The 19,405-nt window shown below is 37.7% G+C and overlaps 1 protein-coding gene across 4 annotated transcripts in view; it reads right to left on the bottom strand.

The window, feature by feature from the left end:
• CNKSR2 (connector enhancer of kinase suppressor of Ras 2) overlaps nucleotides 1–19,405 on the bottom strand; it is a 216,759-nt gene that overhangs the window by 104,516 nt on the left and 92,838 nt on the right. For 3 of the 4 annotated variants that reach the window (XM_065634105.1, XM_065634123.1, XM_065634113.1), the window contains exons 7-8: nucleotides 17,720–17,779; nucleotides 13,009–13,077 (exon numbers count right to left, since the gene is read on the bottom strand). The exons of the other annotated variant lie outside the window; for it this stretch is intronic. In XM_065634105.1, coding sequence (XP_065490177.1) covers nucleotides 13,009–13,077; nucleotides 17,720–17,779 — 129 coding nt within the window. The remainder of the gene's footprint in view (nucleotides 1–13,008; nucleotides 13,078–17,719; nucleotides 17,780–19,405) is intronic. 4 annotated transcript variants of the gene reach the window in all.

The following is a 19,405-nucleotide window of genomic DNA, read 5'->3' as shown; positions in this document are numbered from 1 at the left end:
GAGGAGTCTACTGCCAAAGTAAAGGAGGAATAGACAGGGTAGACCACATCCATGCCACCTAAGGACTGATACCCCAAGGCCAGATGAACACCACTGCTAGGGGATGGCACAAGAAGGGACCATCACCCTCTCAAAGGGGAGGGCAAATCTCTGCGCCAGGAGAAGCGAGTCTGCAGGCAGGGTGGCTGCAACATCAGTATCAGGCCACTTCCAAACTTCTCATCTCATCTCATCTCATCTCATCCCACCACTACATGCCCAGAAGTTTGGCCAGGCTGGGAAGCCTCATCAGCATGCTCCAGACATACTTGGGGCTACCCAGGTTGGCTCAGTGGGGCCAGATGGGCACGTGGGAGACCTGCACAGCTGCACACGGCTCTGACACATCCTCCTCATCTCAGCCTCACCTCCCACTGGTTTCTCCATCACCTGCAATGTCCCAGCACCCATAAACCCAAATAGCAGAAAGCTTAGGAGGGGGTGCTGTTAAAGGTCTGCTCCCTCTGCTACCACCCAGGAAAAGATGTCTCTGAGCAAGATGAAACATATTTTTAAAAACCGCAGGTTTTTTTGGCTTGCAGCAAGCACATCTGGATGACAATATTACAACAGCCTGGAAAAGAACTTTTATTTTGAATTCCAGCTTGGAAAACTGCAGCAATCTTTCCTTTTTCTGAAAGTAAGCGTGACCATTCATGCCATCTGTTTTTATGCAGCCACACCCATGACAGTATTCCCAAACTCCTGTACTCATTCATGATTTCTCTGAGTACTAGTGTATGTTATGAGCCAGAGAGGAGCTCTGTGAAATATTAACATGCAGGCAGCTCAAATACAATTGAATGGACCTGAACCAAGTATTTTCAGGATGCCACAAGATCTAGTACTAAATAACCTACAGGCTGAAAAATCCAATATATGTATCCCAAAGAAACCACAGAACAGCTGCATCATTCAAAAGCAGTGTGCAAACCTAATGCACACTGAAACTACATCATCTAGAGGGTGGAATTATAGTCAAATGATAAACAGAACAGAGTCCGTACCTTTACAGGTGTATTCCTGTTCAAAGGGTCACCAGGGTCCCATGAAAGTCAACAAGAGCTTTCTGCTTCCATGAACAGTCACCTTTTTTTCCTCAGTTAAAGTAATTCTTTCCTGACTTGCAGATTTGTAAAAGGGAAAAGTAATAATATCTTTACAGTACTGAAGGAAAAGTAGTGTCTTTCCACTAAATATAACCTGCAAAGCTATGTGCTATTTTCTAGCTAATGAAATATGCAAAAAACGCTCCAGTGTTTAATTTTAAAAAGTTACTGGAATGGGGAGATAATAAAAATTCTCATTCTTTCAATGTTGCCTGTTATAAGTGGCATGCGGCCAGAGCTCTTTGACTTATCAACCATTTCAAGCTTCAAGCATTTACCCATTTTTCAGCTAAAAAAAAAAGAATTTTGAGGAGGAAAGTGTATTCACCTTAAGAAATGCGTATTTTTTTAAGAACTTCCGTATCTATCACCCATCTTGCATTTTATAAATAAAAATCAGTGCATTAAGAAAACAACATTGCACTTCAAATTCCTGTCTATCAGACCTAGTACATTGTTAAGCAATTCAGAATCTGACAAGAAACTATCTGGCATCATGCTGTTAAATTAACAGATTGATTTCCATGAACACTGGTCAGAAATGCGGATGGTCAGCTGGCAGCCCTATGAAACAAATACATTAGTGGCGAGCATCTCCTTCTCTTCCCCCAGCTGCAGATGACTGAAAAGGCTAAAGAATAAGAGAAGGCCATAGGTCTTCCGCCTCCAGAAAACATTACTGGGTGAGGAAACCAGAGAAAGATGTTTACAAGGTGAACTACCAGAGAGATGAAAAGCTCTATCTGTATGTAGTAGGAGAAGCGGTGTCAGGAGAGTAGCAGATGCCTTTCAGGGATTTATCCAGCTTCTTAGCTTAGCATGATAATGAATGTCCAGGCTTACAACAACAGTTTTCTCCCAAAGAGGAGAGGTTAATAATATTGTGATTGCATATGCTGCAAATCTAATTAAAGAGTATCTTGGCTATATTACTTAAATAAATGCAAATTTAATCCAATGTTAAAGAAGTCAGTTCTGTGCATCCTTAGAACGTCACTGATCACACAGCACCGTATCATTGTCCAAAGTCACAACAGTTCGTATGTAAAGTACACTGAAGAAAAACACATCTTTTGCTTGAGCAAAACCTGATGTTTCATCAAAACTTTTGCTTTCTACTACTAAACTATGAAATAAGTAACTTTTATATTCATTTTTTGGCTACATAAACTAAAGCTCACCATTAAAAGACTTTCCCAAGAACAAACTAAGTTAGGACCCAAATTGAGAGCTGAATACCAAAGCTACTGCCTCTCCTTAAGCTGCTCTAACCACATTTCCCTGTAGAGAACACATCTGATCCAGAACATAACCTCTGACTGATTTTATTACCTTGCTCCTTTTAGGTATCTGCACAGTTCAGTGCTACCATAATTCAGTAAACTTCACAAATGTTAGTAACACAACTACAGTGCATAACAGTAATGGAGAAAAGCATCTGTTTTACCCATGGGGGAACTGAAACTTGAATCATCCAGGGACACAGAATGAGTTCCGTATTGAAGCTTGGACACTGTTTAATAACAATGCTTACATTCCACTTTTCACTGATAACAATGAACCTTCAGTTCAGAGCTACCTCACTGTTTTGCTTTTGGGCCACTGCTAGCAACATCCTAGAACAAATGAACAAGTATATCTTTGGGGAACAGCAAAAGGCTCCAACTTTATGCCTTTGAATATATCCTGTTTTACAGATATAAAGTCAGTGACTAGGTACAATAGTTGAGGAAAAAGGGTCTCATTGCCCTATTCAAGGTATGGCTCTAAAAAATGAGATTGATTTCAGTTTGGTCAGTTTTGGCACACCTCTGAAATATGAAGCATCCTCCCTCACTTGGGTACCTGCTCTTCCCACAGTGACAGGCTGCCTCCAGCACGATGCCTGTAAGGCATCTCTCTCTTCCACCAGGAGTACAGATAGATAACCAGAAGAAACAGGTACTGGCAATTTGGAAGGTGGTCACCTGGCCTTCCATCTACTTGTAGCATGTGTATCTCAGCATTATTTAGCTGCAGAGTCACTAAACTCAGTCCTTCAAACCCTAGAGGAGTGTCTCATGCACCAAGATGTGCATAATTCCAGGCTGAAAGCCTTCCCTGAAGGCAAAACACTGTGGTGATGGCAATATATGAGTAGGAAGCCCAGTCACACAATAGGCAAGAAACCATCATGTGCCTGCATTGCAAGCAGGGAAATAAGGGTTCTGGTTGCAATTCCCAGTGACCACTTTTTTTTTGTTTAATATAAATGCAAAACAAACTACACACATCCTGCAGGAAACGGGCTTTGAAAGCCACATTGTGATGAGCAGGCCCTACCCATTCTTCAGCAACAGCAGACATTAAATTATCATGAATAGAGGTGCTGCCACCAGTCTCCTCACTTGGCTTCATTTTCAGGAGCTTCCAGGGAATGTACAGATTGCCCAGGTGCCAACCTCCATTTCAGCAGGGCTCCTGGCGAGGGACAGACCTCCACTGCCTGAGAACAGACATTTTAGCATCCCCAAGTGGCCACAGGTGAATGCTAAAGAAACTTTAAGGCTGAGGAGGGAAGTGTTGATAAATGTCTAAGCAGGCTCAGAGAGCTGGTGGTACCAGCTGAAGGTTCAGGCAGGATTTAGGCAGACTGGATTGCACCCCAGTTTCTCACAGATTAAGCTGCAGTATGGACGTGGGTGGCCTCATCCTTCCTAGGGCGAAGGGAACAGCCAAATTCTCCATATTTCAGGCAGCATAAGGAATGTGCTTCTCGGGAGTGACCTTGCAGTATTAACCCACCACAGCCATGTTTGCCTTACAGTAACTCATGTGCTGCTGGGTTCTCACATCTCACAATGAGAATTTGAGGCACATGTGTGTGTGCATTGCATATTCTCACATTCAAATTCCCCAAAAAGGTTGCCCTGGAATTAAAATAATAAATATACATAAACATACATGCATACACACATATAAAAATAATTTTGTTTTGATTTAAATTTGCATTATCACAGCCTAATATTTTAGAACCATTCCAGTGAGTCAGTAATTCCAACAGTCTTTGACACCTTCCCTTTCAATGTATAAATAAAGTCCCTGAGATCCCCAGCTGCCCTGAAGCTAAACAGTGTTGCTACCCTTCAAACAGATGTTTCCTGAGACTGAATTCATACAGTGAAAATAGATAAACAAGTGTACAAATAAATTGTAAAAAAATCCTTAAAGGTCAATAATAATGTAGGAAAGTGGAAAAAAACCACCGCAAAACAAAAACAACAAACAAACAAACAAATCCCAACCAACTGAAACAACCAAATAAAAACATCAAATAAAAACCAAAACATCTTTAATTGAGCAGAAAACTTAGGCTGCATTACTTAAATAAAGGAAGGACAGGGATAGGGAGTTAAAAGAACTATTTAACCAAAAGAATTATTTAACCATGACAGTTGTTTCATTTTTGTTCCATTTTATTGCTATTAAAATAATTAGCCATAAACTATGTACAGTGTTCAAGGCACTGAGGTGTTCTAAGCCAGCACTGAGAGTTTTTTAAATAAAAATTTACATATTTGGAGTATATCTATTCAAATCAGGCATAGAAATTCCCTGCTTTAATTTTTCCTCCCTCATGACATAGCATTAACTTGCTTTTCTTACTGTTTTGATCTGCTTTTACAACAACTACCACCGCCTTACACTTCCTCACAATTACCTCCTCACTTCATCAGAATAAGATAATTATGCAACACAAGATCAGGCTGGAACCTGAAGATGAGCTATGTAATTTACACAGCTGCTACCTGCACAAAGCACAGAGGTACTCAAAACTACTGAATCCTAACTCATATGTGGTCCAGGCTGCACACAATTATAGTATTAGCCAATTAATTTGCACAACTTTGAAGACAACTATCCTTACCTTTCATCTCCTTCTCTACAGTGTACTTCAATTTTCAGCAATCTCAGTTAAAAGGAAGATTATTAGCAGCAGAATAATACCTGCCTTCCTTTGTAAATACACATACCTGAACTCAAACTAAATCTGTTCTTACAAGACAAAAAGAGCAATATGATCTGTATTCTGTTCTATAGGCATCAGTGCAGTTAACAATAAAAAATTCCAATTCTACTTATTATCTGCTGAGCATAAAACGTATGCTCTTATCATATATTTCACACATCAGAGACTAAGAAATTTTGAAAGAATTATTTTAACTGCAGAATTTACAGTATTCAGTGTATTCTCACTATCAAGAACATACTGTTAACATTGTAATTTAAATTGTCTGCAAATACAAATTGTACCAAGATTAGTAGTCAGTAGGAACTACTATGAATGTATTAATTTTTTTTTGGGGGGGGGAATATATGCAAAAAGTTTTTGGCAGCACATTGTATTTCAGTATTTCTGTTGGAAATACTAATACAATTTACAGCACCTTTTAGAGGACTTTTTTCTATAGAAACACTACCATATGTGAAATAAAAGCAAAACATAAAACTGTACAAAAAAATACATTAAAATACATCATATCCCAGTATGTTCTGTACAGAGAGGTGAATTTAACAATTAGATCACAAGAATACTCCACAGAATACTGCAGCAGTTTTTAGCAGATACATCCTCAGGACTACGGTCATAAGTATAGCTTGTATAAAAATACTTGATTTGGCTATGAACTCAGTAACTTGGCTATCACCAGTGGTGAAACTATGAAGGTCCACTGATGACACCCACAGAAAAAGTCAACTATTAATGCAGCAGAATTCTTACTACAATTACACTGCTTCTAAAAGAGACATTGGTGCCTTCAAAGTCAGTCCAGGTGTGTATTCCTGAGCTGTAGTCAGTGCCATACAGAGCAGTCTATGTTGTCAATTACAAAAGAACTGTTTTTCCCATAGAAAATTAATGGAAGAAAATAGTCTGCTGAATGGTTATTCATACATGCTCTCAGCCTGGAGAAGGCTGAGGGAGGACCTTTTTTATGCTTATAAATATCTCAAGGGTGGGTGTCAAGAGGATGGGACCAGACTCCTTTCAGTGGTGCCCAATGATAGGATGAGGGGCAACGGGCACAGACTGAAACACAGGAGGTTCCATCTGAATATGAGGAGAAACTTCTTTACTTTGAGGGTGCCAGAGCCCTGGAACAGGCTGCCCAGGGAGGTTGTGGAGTCTCATTCTCTGGAGACATTCAAAACCTGCCTGGACACGTTCCTGTGTGATCTGGTCTAGTAAACCTGCTTCAGCAGGTGGGTTGGAGGTTGGACTAGATGATCTCCAGAGGTCCCTTCCAACCCCAGACATTCTATGATTCATCTAACCACACATGCAAACTACCAGGCCTCAGTGATAATAGAGTTGTCCATTCTGGGGTACAGCCAGAACAGGAAAAACCCCTACGTTTTTAAGTGAGCTGTGGGACACAGCAAATGGCAACAGGTGACCAAGACCACAATCAGCTGTCAGGGAATACTTCCAGAAATACAGTGTAGGGCCATTGAACCCATGTTCCAACCACATGACAGGATGGGCACCTCCTGTTGCACCAGTCTCTTCTATTACTTCCAGAAAGGCCACCTATATTAATCTGAATCTCTCGGTGCCTGACTGTTCCACAGCTCCATCAATATTGTACCAGTCCCACAGATGAGGCTTAACATGCCCAGCACATATTCTGTAAGCACTGCAGTGCACCTTAACTGCAGCAGAGAGTCATGATCAGGTCCTCTGGAGCTCACTCAAAGTGAGATGTTGTCGCCCAGGCCACAGGACCAAACCTGCCACTTACAAAGCCCAGGAAAGTGAGGAGCAATTTCTACAACCACTTGTGACATATGAGTGACCCTGCCAGTGTTCCTGTTCCATTTTGGGGCACAGTCAACCAGGTTTAAAGCCTTCAGCTAAGCTAAGCAGGTTGACTTTTAAGTAAGGTAGAAGCGCTCACATAGTTAAGCTCTGTCACCATCTAGGAGACAGGCAGAGCTGAGAGGCAGCACAGTGTGGCTTTCTGCTGCATACAAACTAATTCCACTGGCTGGTGACACGGGTATGCAGTTAAGTGTGCAAATTTCATGTGGAATGAACAAAGGGAAATTATTTAAATGTTGGCAGAAACATGAAGCAGCGTGGGCTGGCCAAGCTTATGGTGCTCTAGCTAATACAGATGAGACAATGACTTGTTTGTTATGTGATTTGTCAATGCCCACACTGACACAGCACGCTATTCACGTACAAATGAGTCTGTGCTCATCAAAGTGGTGCTTGTTTCACACATCAACTCCAAACAAGCCCCAGGGATCAATGGAAAACAGATTCCATGGACAAAAGCATTCAGAATTTCTGCTGCAGAAATGGCAGGAGAGTCCTTGCCCATTCAAACTCTAAACTCCAAATCCAAGTGGGGCAGTTCTCTAAGCAGAGGTATTCACGGAGCTGCTGCCAATGACCTCCATTAGTTTTGTTTTCCCAAATATTTACCTCATTCAAAAAATATTTCTGGAAAACTAAAATGAAATCTATTCACATGCACACACATCTGCTCTTTCCTAACTCATTAAAAGACTCCTACCTCTTCTTCAGAGTACCTGAGAATACTTTCTCTCTGGAGAATACTTCTTGGAAAGCACAACATAATTCATCTGCATTTGTTAAATTTGTCAAGTGGTTTCTCTTTTTCATTTATAGTCATGTAAAAATATTTGCATTCACCACGGGGAAACAAAAGATCATCTTCCCTCACACATTTCATTTTTGCAATATAACACTTCCCTGACATATGGGATATAAAATATTTCTGTGTGTATTTGCACATCTATGTGGAAAAGAGATCATATATAACACCATATAATCTCAACATAAAGTCCTTGTAAAGGGAATTGCAAATTGACACAAAGATTTTTCCTTTTGAGAGGATCATGACCATTTAGTTCCTTTATCGGTATTACACAATATTTATGGAAACTGTAAATAAAGAATTAAACTGAAATGTTGAGAGACAATTTGTAGGACAGACTACATTTGCCAAAATCAAAGTATGATCCTCATATTCCTGACAGAGAGTTCAGGACAGAGCTCTGCAGAGAACTGTTACTTCCATAAAGACTTCCACTAACATTTCTGAATAGACCTAAAAAGCTTTTAGATGTAAATCCCACCTACCTTTAAAATCAAATATTCGTGTTAACATTTACCCAACCATTATAAACAGAAGAAGCCTAGGTATTTGGAAAAGATTAATATCATTATTTGGGAGCTATTACTCTCATCTTCTGTAAAAGCGTATGTGTGAGAGCAACAGAAGGAAGCTGAGCACGAGACATATTTCTTTTGAACTTTTATGATCTTGCTGCACTGTCTTGTTGTTCAAGTCAAGCATCATAAGAGAAAAAAAAATTATTTTAAATGAAAGACATTTGAAAGATGTTGTTAGTCAAAGTTGTATAAACTGTCAAATATCTGATGACAAAATCTTGGACTGACACTGCTGTCCCCCCGCTTATACTCTTCCAGCCCACCTCCCCAGTGAGTCTCTTTAGAAATACCATTTCCTTCAAAGCCAAGTTAATAAGGTCTTAAATGAAATATCTGTGTTCAAAAAAAACTAGCTCGGATCTGAAGCAAATCCTGCTAAACAGTGCAGAAAAGCTAAATAAACAGAAATATTTTCAATGTCATTTTTTTACTTACAGGTGGTTTGTTTTGGTTTTCACAAAATAAGAAGACATCTACAGCAAACTCCACTTTGGAAGCATACACTCCAGAGATTCATATGCCCCCCAAGTTCAGTGTTTCCTATCAGCTGGAATTTGCCAGCTCCCCACAAACCCTGAGAGGTTCTATTGAAGTTGAACTCCCATCACTAATTGTACAGTGAAGCTTAAAACCTATCCCTTACTTTTTCTAAGCAAATGTTAAGTTACAGTAAGGATCTAGAAAGGTATCATACCCTTCTTAAGTGTTTACCTTGGCAAAAAAGCAAGGTATGATCTTGTTAATGTATCCATCATGTTTCAGAGGAATTTTAGCAAAATCTCCTCAGAGTTCTCGTACTGTAAATACAAAAAGAATTCCAGCAACTCAATTCCGTGGACATGGCTTGGCCCAGAAAAATCCATGTTATTTTCCACAGTAAGGAACATGGCATATAAAACTAAGTGTTATCTACTACACGATTTTGAAAAACCCAATTTCAGTGGCAACTTATAGGTATTAAAGATATTAAAAGTACCAGCTTCTACATGAAATAGCCTGATAACTGACCATATTAGCCTATTTTGCCAAGCTAAACATATTTTTTCCATCATCTATGTTTACATACATTCTGATAAGTTTTAGCCAACAACCACAGATTTTGGGAATCCATATGTCTATCACATGTCATATCATATTTGTATTAAGTCCATAAGTCATATCATACTTGTATTTGAAGAATATAAAACGTGTCAAAAATGCCTCTAAAATAAAGAAACTATACGCAGGAAATTACACAAGAACAATCTGTTATTCAAGAATCCTACACTATCTTGAGTCTATACCTCCCTGTTCTCTGCTTGGAGTATTTTCTCTACTGCTTTATCACTGATGCAACCAGAGAGAGTACTGTGAACCGTAACAATTCATGTAAGCAATAATATTGTTTCCTGCACTTTCAGTTGGTTAAAAGGAGGACTATCTTGAGGCAAAATACACTCTTGAATTATATATGGGCAGAAACATGAGTACGGCAGTACAGTGCAAATTCTGAATTGCCTGAATTACTTTTTTTTGTTTACATTGGAAATATTTTAGACAGGCAGGCTTTTAGAGGAGATTAAGGATAGAATTTACAGGGAAGTTTAAGGGAAGACAGTGTCTAAATCCTTCAATTTTAATGCAGGAGTCATATGTCTTAGTTACAGAGCTAATTAAAAAAAATTCTATTCTCTAAGGCAAAACTGATACAGAAGATTAACATAGCTATCTAAACTCAATAAAACATAATTTAAAGGACAGTTTTCTGAACATTAACTTTTCACTGACTTTAGGCTTAGTCTTATTTTATTTTAAAAATTCAGAAGGTATCTACATTCCAGACATCCTGCCAGCAACAAGTGGAATACATCCTGTTATGCATGTTTTCTATCAACATAGCAAAAGATCAGCGTAATCACTTGAAATCCTTTCATTTCACTGCCAAACAAAATACTGTGATTAAGCATCTCTAGAAGCAAACAGAGGATGTCAATAGAGAATTTAAAACTATTTGACACCCAGTATTAGGACATGTATAATAAAAATCAATATAAGTCACTTCATTATTCTCGTACTTCATCATGCTGCTAATTTGAAAGCCAGTGGGCTTTCTGAAAGAACAGCCTTTTCATAGTTATTAACACGTGATTCTTGTAAAAAGTCTTAGCTAACAAATTGGATTTTTAAAAGAATTGTGTGGAATTTCTCTTCTCCATATTTATATTAATTCTTTGAAAAATAAAGTACTAAAAACCCGGCTTTAAATTCACTTTGACAAAAAGAATACACTAAAGTAACTGAAGAAAATAGAGAATTTTTTTAAAAATCTAAAATAAATTTCAAGTTAGATTTTTTAAAAAATTTTGATTCTCCAATCACAGAACATGACCTAAAAAACCAGTTACATGTGAACAATACTTCCCTACAGCTTTAAAATTAGATCTTTGAAAAATTCAGTCATAGTTATTTCTATATTCAATATTAGTAATAATGTATGACAAGTTACAAGGACCAAGTTGAAAAACCATATTTTTAACTAGTGAGCAGTATATTAAGTGTGAAAAAATTCAATAAACAGAGAAGACAATATGTAGTATCTTCAGAATTATTTATCTCCAAAGTAAGAATCACTGGAAGGAAGGATATGTCTTCTCCCCAGAAAAAGATTCCTAGAACTGCACAATAAATTCCTCATGACAGGGGCCAGAACACAAAATTATTGACTTAAGACTCTTGCCAAAAGAAATAAAAAGATTCTTAAAATGTGGCAATATCTATAGAAAAGATTGAATATTTGAGCTCTATGAAGTAGAAAGTGAATGAAGTGCACCTTTGTAAAGGTAACATGGGAGGTGTTATCACATTTCTAAGTGAATGCCAGCTGACTCTCACTGTGGAAAAACGATGTTAAACTACAGAGAAGTTACTTGTATACAAAATAAATTATGCCTGTTATTTTACTTGTTGATACAACAAAGCAAGAGCATATGTAAATGTGTGATTTAGTCTATTACTGTACATATCCTCTACACCAAATGTTACTGCTGAAAAATTAAATTAAGCTTGTCTTAGCTCCCTATCATCCTTTTTCCTAAAACGACAATCAACTTTTATTTCTGTACATCTCAAAATACCTAGCTTCACTGATGCAAAAATCAAAGCACCCAAATTCTACATTCAAAATTCCATCCAACTAGGTAAGGAAGCTAATTTTAACGCTTGTCTGAACGTTCTTATTATTAGTGTTAAGAGTAAGAATATGATCTTTCCATCAAATAAATGCAGTGTAGATGTGCCAAGAAAACTAGAATAAATACCCAGTTGACTGGAAATCTTCAAGTTGACAAGGCAACTTTGCTATATAGTAAGATCAGAATTTGTTGGAAAGACTAGCAAGCAAAAGGACTGAATGCTTGCTGATGTGCTTCTTCAGATGTATACACATTTTGATAGCCAAAATAATAATTTTTAAAATATTTTCCACATTAAATTGATAGCATAAGCTTTCTTAGTACAGAAAAATAAAGAAGCTGCTCATCAACTGTACATGTAAGTAATAACGTGATACAATACTCATGAAGAAACTATAGGGCCAAAAAAAGCATTAAAATTCACCCTAATCTGCTTAGATTTATCAAATTACATTGCATAGCTCAAAAGGTAGCTTCTTATCAGTAATTTCCACATATGTACAGTATATTTGATATCAAAATTAGCTAGGGGTATACTGAAATATTACACTAATTTGTGCAGAGGAGCTGACATGATGTACAATGGCCTAAAGCTAGAAGTGGAACCCCATGGGGAATGACAAAATGTACTTTAAACAAATGACTTCTCTATTAATAATAGTGACCTAGGATGTTTTTTGGTCAGTTCCTTGCAAGGACATATGTAATTAATACCATGTATTGACCTTCACTACTTTCAAGAAACCTTACACTTTGGAAAAAGAATAGTTGCTTTCTATAGGGACGGTCTGCTCTTTTCTGTTACCAAGCCTTACCTTAGAAAAAGTAATTTTAACAGTTCACCATTCCTAAATAAAATTGCCAGAACTAACATGCATCTGTTCACACAAAGAGCAGTTTGCATGGTATTCCTTTTCTTGCCTATCTGAAAGATCTGTTCCATCTTAATTTTCCAAGTTTAGAAAACTGTATTCAATTTAAACTAAACACCCTAGACACACAATGGGAATTCAACATGCTTTTGTCCTTGAAAGACATGTTCTACACATTCCAGTAGGTTGGGAAAGTTGTAAGTTTTCCAGCTTCCAGGAAGAAATCTTGCTCTTAAACCCACAAGGGCACAACATTTCCAACTCCCTGCATCCCTTCAACCCAAACCTTCTATTATACTAAACCAAACTGTTTATTTATAGAGCATGGGTAAGCAGAAAACACCCTAACATATTGCCCAAGCAACAGCTCTTTAGCCTAACTTGATACTTCCATGATACTCAGAGAATCAGGACTTAAGAACTATGTGGTTTCAGAAGAGAAAAGGAAATTTTAGATGTTAGAATAAATAACGATTTATAAGAATACATTCTTCTACACATTTCTTCTCTACACATGCTGATGTGCCATGACACCTCTATCTCCAATTGACACAGAACATAATTATACATACCACAGTTTGGTGGTTAACTTGAATGACTTCATCCCCAGCATGGATTTTCTTGCACCGATCTGCAGGTGACTGAATTTAAAATAAAAGAGATGATAAAGAATACAGTTCTTACTGGTCATCATCTCTGTTTCAGCAGTATGATTGCTAAGCTACGTAAATCAGGTTTGATAATTACATTCTACTATGAAATTAAGAATTAAAGAAATATTTAATAAATCAGTTCATTGTTGTTGGAGAAAAATAATCTGTACTATTATACACAATACAATCAAATGTTAAGAAAGGTATGAATACTTTTTTATTAAAGGGTAACCAAGTCCTAAGGATTTATTTTTAATTTCATTCTGCCAAGAGCGCTTTAATCTGCCTGACATCCCTTAGGCCTTGAAAGCCAACCTTTGGCTGCATTTTGAACCTACCAAGACTAATGGGCAATGATCATAAACAAATTTCACAACATTGCCTTTTAATTCTACAATGTTTCAATAAGTCACAGACAGCCTCAGTAAATTTCTGTTCTTCAAAGGGTACACAAAGAGAGAAAATCAAGTTAGGTACCAGCTAAGGAGGTCATATAAGTTACATGTTAACTTAATTTCTGGGTCAGTATTACCCGGAAGAAATGCAACCAGCATCAAAATCCTATGAAGACCACACTTTCAAAATACAAAGTAGTTTCGCTTGTTGCTTTTGCCTCAAAAAACCCCAAACAAACAAACTCACAAAAAAAGCCCTCATCAACAAAAACTCCAAGCAAAAAACCCCAACCCTCTCCCATAAAGTGACATCCTCCCAAAACTCTCCCTTCTTCTGTCTTCTATATTTACAGTAGACCAACTGTTTTCTGAGGGAAACATGCCCATTTTTAGAGGAAAATAAGTGACAATGCTTTAATTTTTTTCTCAGTAGTGTGGTTGCCAGTCTATGAAGGCACTTAATCAACTTAAACGTAGAAGGTGAGACTGACAGCTTGAAAAAAATCAAGTTGCTCAGGAGTAGGTTTCCAAAAAGCTGCTATGAATTTTACAGAAAGGAACAAAATTAAATTCATTTTCAGCTGATATAACAGGTCGTCTAGAGAATACTCTCCAGGTCTGAAATGTGGACTGTTTGTAATAACCTACATGCCATATCCCCATCCAAAATATATGTCCCATAGCTATGCCATGACTTTCTAGTACAACTGCATGTAATTCATGGCCTACGTTAAGGACAGTGTTTAAATGGAAGATATCCAAGAGAAACATGAGACTGAAGTAAGGGTGGCTCATCACTCGGTCCTAGAAGACATTGCTTAGAATATCCTAAATCAAGTTGAGCTGGTAGAAGTGTAATTTTACATACATAAAGAACAGCAGCCTTGACTTTTTGGCACTACTTCAGCATCGAAGGTGTTGGTTGAGTGACTTGGGGAAAAATTTTAACACGGGTGATTATGTCCTAATAATCTATCTTCTGCCTGCCATTTCACTATTCACATTTATTCATACCTCCAACAATCTTTATAATCCTCATACATAATACTGCTATTTTAGTTCAGATGTAGTTACACCTAAGACTTTCAAAATGTAAATGCAACTGTCATTACCCTTGAACTCTACAGGACTTTATTACAATACAAACTTTCTCTTGTATTGACTTCAGCACTAGCAGCTTGAATCTTGACAAAACAGGGATTTTGTGTATCAGTTTGCCAAGCCAGTAAAATATAGCCTGAGAATCTTCAAATTGGAAAAGCCTACTTTAAAAAAAAAAATCATTGCAATTATGCCTCAAACACACTGCAAGGTGAGATTAAAAAAAAAAAATAATAAAAAAATTTACAACTCTAGTGGCAACTTTAATTCCTTATCGCTTTTTCCTCCAAAGAAAAGTATACAGACCTTGCTGTAAAGAAATGGTATCCTTTATGACCACTATTTAGGGAAAACAGAGGAAAATTGACAAGCTCCTTCTTTTTTTAGATGCATATGCTGATCATTAAGTAAAAGATCCATTCGTGAAGTCCTACCAGGAGGAACAAAGTGTGTCACATCACAACTATATCTTCAGTAGCTGGTAATTTAGCTCAACAGAGCCTTGAACAACAGGTGGAAGTACCTGTCACTGAGGCTCACACATCGATACCATACAAGCTATTCAGAATCTGCTTAGGATTTATTCTTCCAAATAGATTTAATTTTGTACTTCAGGCTAAATGTTGTCTTTGTCCCATTCTCCCACTATACCCACACTGTCTGAAAGATCAGCTTAGATCCCCTGGAGCACATTAGTTGCATGTCCAGAGTGGAGATCTTGGCATTATTTCTTCTGAAATGCCTCCCTTCCCTGAGATCTAAGGGCACCCTGCAAACACAACCAGTGCACAGTAAGTGGAGACACTGGGAGCATCCCCTTCAAAGTTACACTCATGCTGGAGATGTACTGCATATTATTACTTTAGAAAATACTCTTTTATATTGGAAAACCAAATTACAAAATGGACTTATTTGAAGAATACGTTTGCTTTGTGAATTAAAATAATCTCTCCAACATAGTCTGAAAGGGCTACTCAACAAGAAAGCTGTAATCTCTTGCTGGACCAATGCACCCTTTAGAATTGTTACTTTCCAACAAAAAGGAGAAGATGTGAACCGGAAAGCTCAGCTTGCTCTAATGCTACAGGACCACCAGAGAGAAGCTCTTATGGGGCAGTGACCTGTGAGGAATGCTGCTCTCTCACAGTTCAGGTTTCAGAGTTCAGCTGCTTTGAACTGCAGGGCTGATGTGCTGGGAGAGATGACTCCTCATGCTGAACAGCAAGTGCCAAACTCTAGTGGGCCTTGTAGCCGGACATCAAATATCTCAAATGGCAAACAGAAAAAGCAGAACTGTGGTTACAAAAACTACTTTGTCATGTTAATGTGGCTAACACTGCCATGCTACTGTATTTATTAAAAACACAAGTGCTTCTTTGTGATCTTTCAGGAAAGTGTCAGACAAAAAGTCTGCCAATGTCTCACTTGCAGGAGCAGAATTGGAAAGAAAAAGGCCACAAAATTTTGTTCAAAAGGAAGAGAATTTGGATCCTTACTGTTTCCTAGAAGTTAAATCGTATTGTGATAGTAAACATGTCAACATCATGTCTCTCTTCCTATCTATCAGAATCATACTTTTTTTTTTTTTTGGTTAAAGGAAGCAGCTAGCAACTGTGTGTTTAAAAGCAGGAGACACTTTTTTTAAGGCATTACTTGTTTTGATAAATGCTTTAACAGGTTTGTCCCTAGATAGCAAGACTGCAGTTTCTTGGCCTGCTGTGAGTACCTCCTGGATGTTACAGTGAGTGAAACAGTCAGTAGCGAAAGCAGAAAAGTCATCGTGACTGAAGCGTCCTGATGTGGTTTTCAATTATACTCATGAATCACAAAAGATAAGAGTTTTGAGGGAATGCATTAAGATTTTATTTTTATCTTTGCCCCTGGGAAATTAAATCCAATATTAGTAAGTCATGGAGAGAAATGGTTCTTTTTAATCTGAGAGAAATTCAACTGTAAAAACCATTCTCTTTCATATGTTTTCTACATTAAGCTCAGCTATGGCTCTGTTGCTTTTGTTTAGTTTTGCTAATTTCACTGATGATATCCGTAGCTGTAGGTTTGACTCCCTAGAATTTTGATTTCAAGGTTGAAATTCCTTACGTTTTCCTTATTCTGAGACAGGTGGCATTCACAGAAGCTCTACAACAGATATTATCTGCCGGGTATAACCCATGGATATTCTGCCGGCAGAAGAAGAAAAAAGAAAGAAGAAAGGCTATCAGATTGTAGCTCCTATGAAGGGATGAACATTCCTATTTTATTGAGATGTTAACAGAACCTCACTGCAGATCAGAGGCAGTAGCTATAAATACCACGTAGGTAGGTTGCACTTTCCACAGTATGACACAGTAGCAGGATAAAACAAACATTTCTGACAGCTTCATTTTAAGAAAATGCCATCAAAATCTTTGAAAGGAATTGCCTGAACCATTATGAAACAGTTCAGTGTTGTTTAGTGTCTGTTCCATGTTCACTGAAGATTATGGATAGAAGCCTTTTCCCCCAAAATGATCATTTTGCTCATTTCCTCAGAGACAGCCAGTTCTCTAACCATGGTGTACAAGGAAAAGAGGTTGTATTTCAAAGGCAGTTGAAAAGCAGTTTATTATGTCTTGCTTGCTGTTTAATACCTTCATTGAGAATTGATACACTGGTAATAAGTGTTCCTTTCTATAGGCATTATTCAGAAGTTCATGCAGAAATACATAGTTATTTGTCATCGTGAAGAGATGTCCTCATTTCCATGCATTTATTTATTACTAAATAAAGCTTGATAGATGGAAAATATAAAAGCTGTTTGTCTAATACTGCAGCAAAGTCCAACGTATCAGCCTATACATAATAAAGACATATATCTTTTATTCACAGAGCGAGGTAACTCCAAGACAGCTACTTCCTATCTTGATCAAGAACAAATCAAAACTGATTCCCCTGGTCCTCAACTGGGAACAACTCCTTCAGTTCTGAGGTAAACAAGCACAAGCGTTTCTGCTGCCCAACATGCTATTGATCTTCAACAGCCAACTAGCACACTTTTGCAAGCAAAATGTAGTCTATAGCAAAGGGAAAGCATAAACCACAGGTAAGGTCAAAAAGGCTTCCAGGCCTGAACATACAGTATTAACAATACTTACATTTTCTGTTGTTCCAGTAATTACATGGAGACCATCATATGTTGATTTAATGTACATACCCTAAGAAAAAGACATTATGGGAAAGAATTTTTAAAGTGTTTCACAAACCATCACCATCCAAATATAACTTGCATATCTCTAAAAGAAAAGTTTGTGGTTTCTTTCTTTCTCTTTCTTTCTTTTTTCAAGATTTGTGGACTTTTAATACATGCCATGAGGAATTCATCTCTGCATAGGAAAGTGCTTTCTGATACACTTAGAGAACAATAGCCCAATTGATTCTGGCCCTAATTAGCAATAGCAAACTAAAACTTTTACTGCAGTCGTCTCCAAAAAAACTCCCCAGTTTTTTTAATATACTCCTTCGAGTATAAATATAACACCACCTGATAACAAAAAGAAACAGAATTACATACTGCCTTACGATGATAGATACTTCCATTTTGCTTTGGAAGCTACAGAAGACTTTAAAAGATCTGGAATCTCTGGTAGGCAATGCTACAAACATAACTTCCAAACTAATAAGCAATGCTCTGAAGTGTGCTGCAAAATGGCTCTAAGACTTTGATAGCCTCACTCATCTCAGTGAACAAGTCAGCGATAAAACTCAGTGATGAAAACTTAAACATCAACTTTGTTAGCTAGCCCACTTTCAAAAATATGTGGGAAATGAGGGATGGCTTGTGAATAGACAGAAGTTCCTGCATGTGTAGTCTGAGACAGTCTCAGACTTTTCATCTATTCATGATTCAAACATTTTAACAGTATCCACTAAAACAGTGAGAGAAGGAAAAATGAAATAATTGGCATACACTGATCATTCAACAACTTCTGAGAAGTCTGCTTTCCCCCAAATGTTTCACATTAACATTATTTCCATAACCTACTTTTTTAAATCAGAGTGCCACAAAGAAGTCTGTTCCCAGCTGAGGAACAGGGTGTACTCACTGGTGATTAAGTATGGTAAAGAGGCAAAGAAGACATATCAGGCTGGACTAACCCAATTTGGGACCAGAACTCACAAACACTTTGGTCATGGAGACAAAAAAGTAACTGCCACTTAACAAAGTGGAAGATATCCACACTGGGAAAAAAAAAAAAAAAAAAAAAGGACTTTACAAGTTTCTCAGGAGAGGGGGCTCAAAACTGAACTCCTATTTTGCTCTGCACGATACGTAGCAGTAATGACATCAAATCCATTTGTTGTGTTGGGCTGTCACAGCTAGAAGAGAACAAAGCAAGTACCTGCTTGTTACTACACAGATAGGAAGCCTCTAGCATTATTCTTCTACTTCCAAGTCCTCTATGCACCTTCAGTAATTTCTCCATTGATTGGCTCTATGCATGTAGTTTCCTCCTTACTTCAGTTATTGCAAATATAGAATGGCAACTTCTTATACATTTATCCTCACAACACCCCTGTGAGGTAGGGAAACACTAATATACACACATTTTACAGACAGCATAATGAGCGACATAAGAGGCTGAGACACACTGGTTATTTGGTACTTGTAGCTACTCCAAAACAATAAAAACCAGGGCCTAAAACCCTCTCAGGATCTGGATCTAAGTGGCCTGACTATATATGCTGTGACATGGAAAGAACTGAAATCGCGGTGATTTCATGGTGGCAGGAACTGAATCAGGTCCCCACACAGAGCAATTTCTGAAGAAAATCACGTCTTT

The sequence above is a fragment of the Caloenas nicobarica genome, chromosome 1, assembly GCF_036013445.1.
Source record: "Caloenas nicobarica isolate bCalNic1 chromosome 1, bCalNic1.hap1, whole genome shotgun sequence".
Taxonomy (NCBI): Eukaryota; Metazoa; Chordata; class Aves; order Columbiformes; family Columbidae; genus Caloenas; species Caloenas nicobarica.
This window is presented reverse-complemented; position numbering and strand designations above follow the sequence as displayed.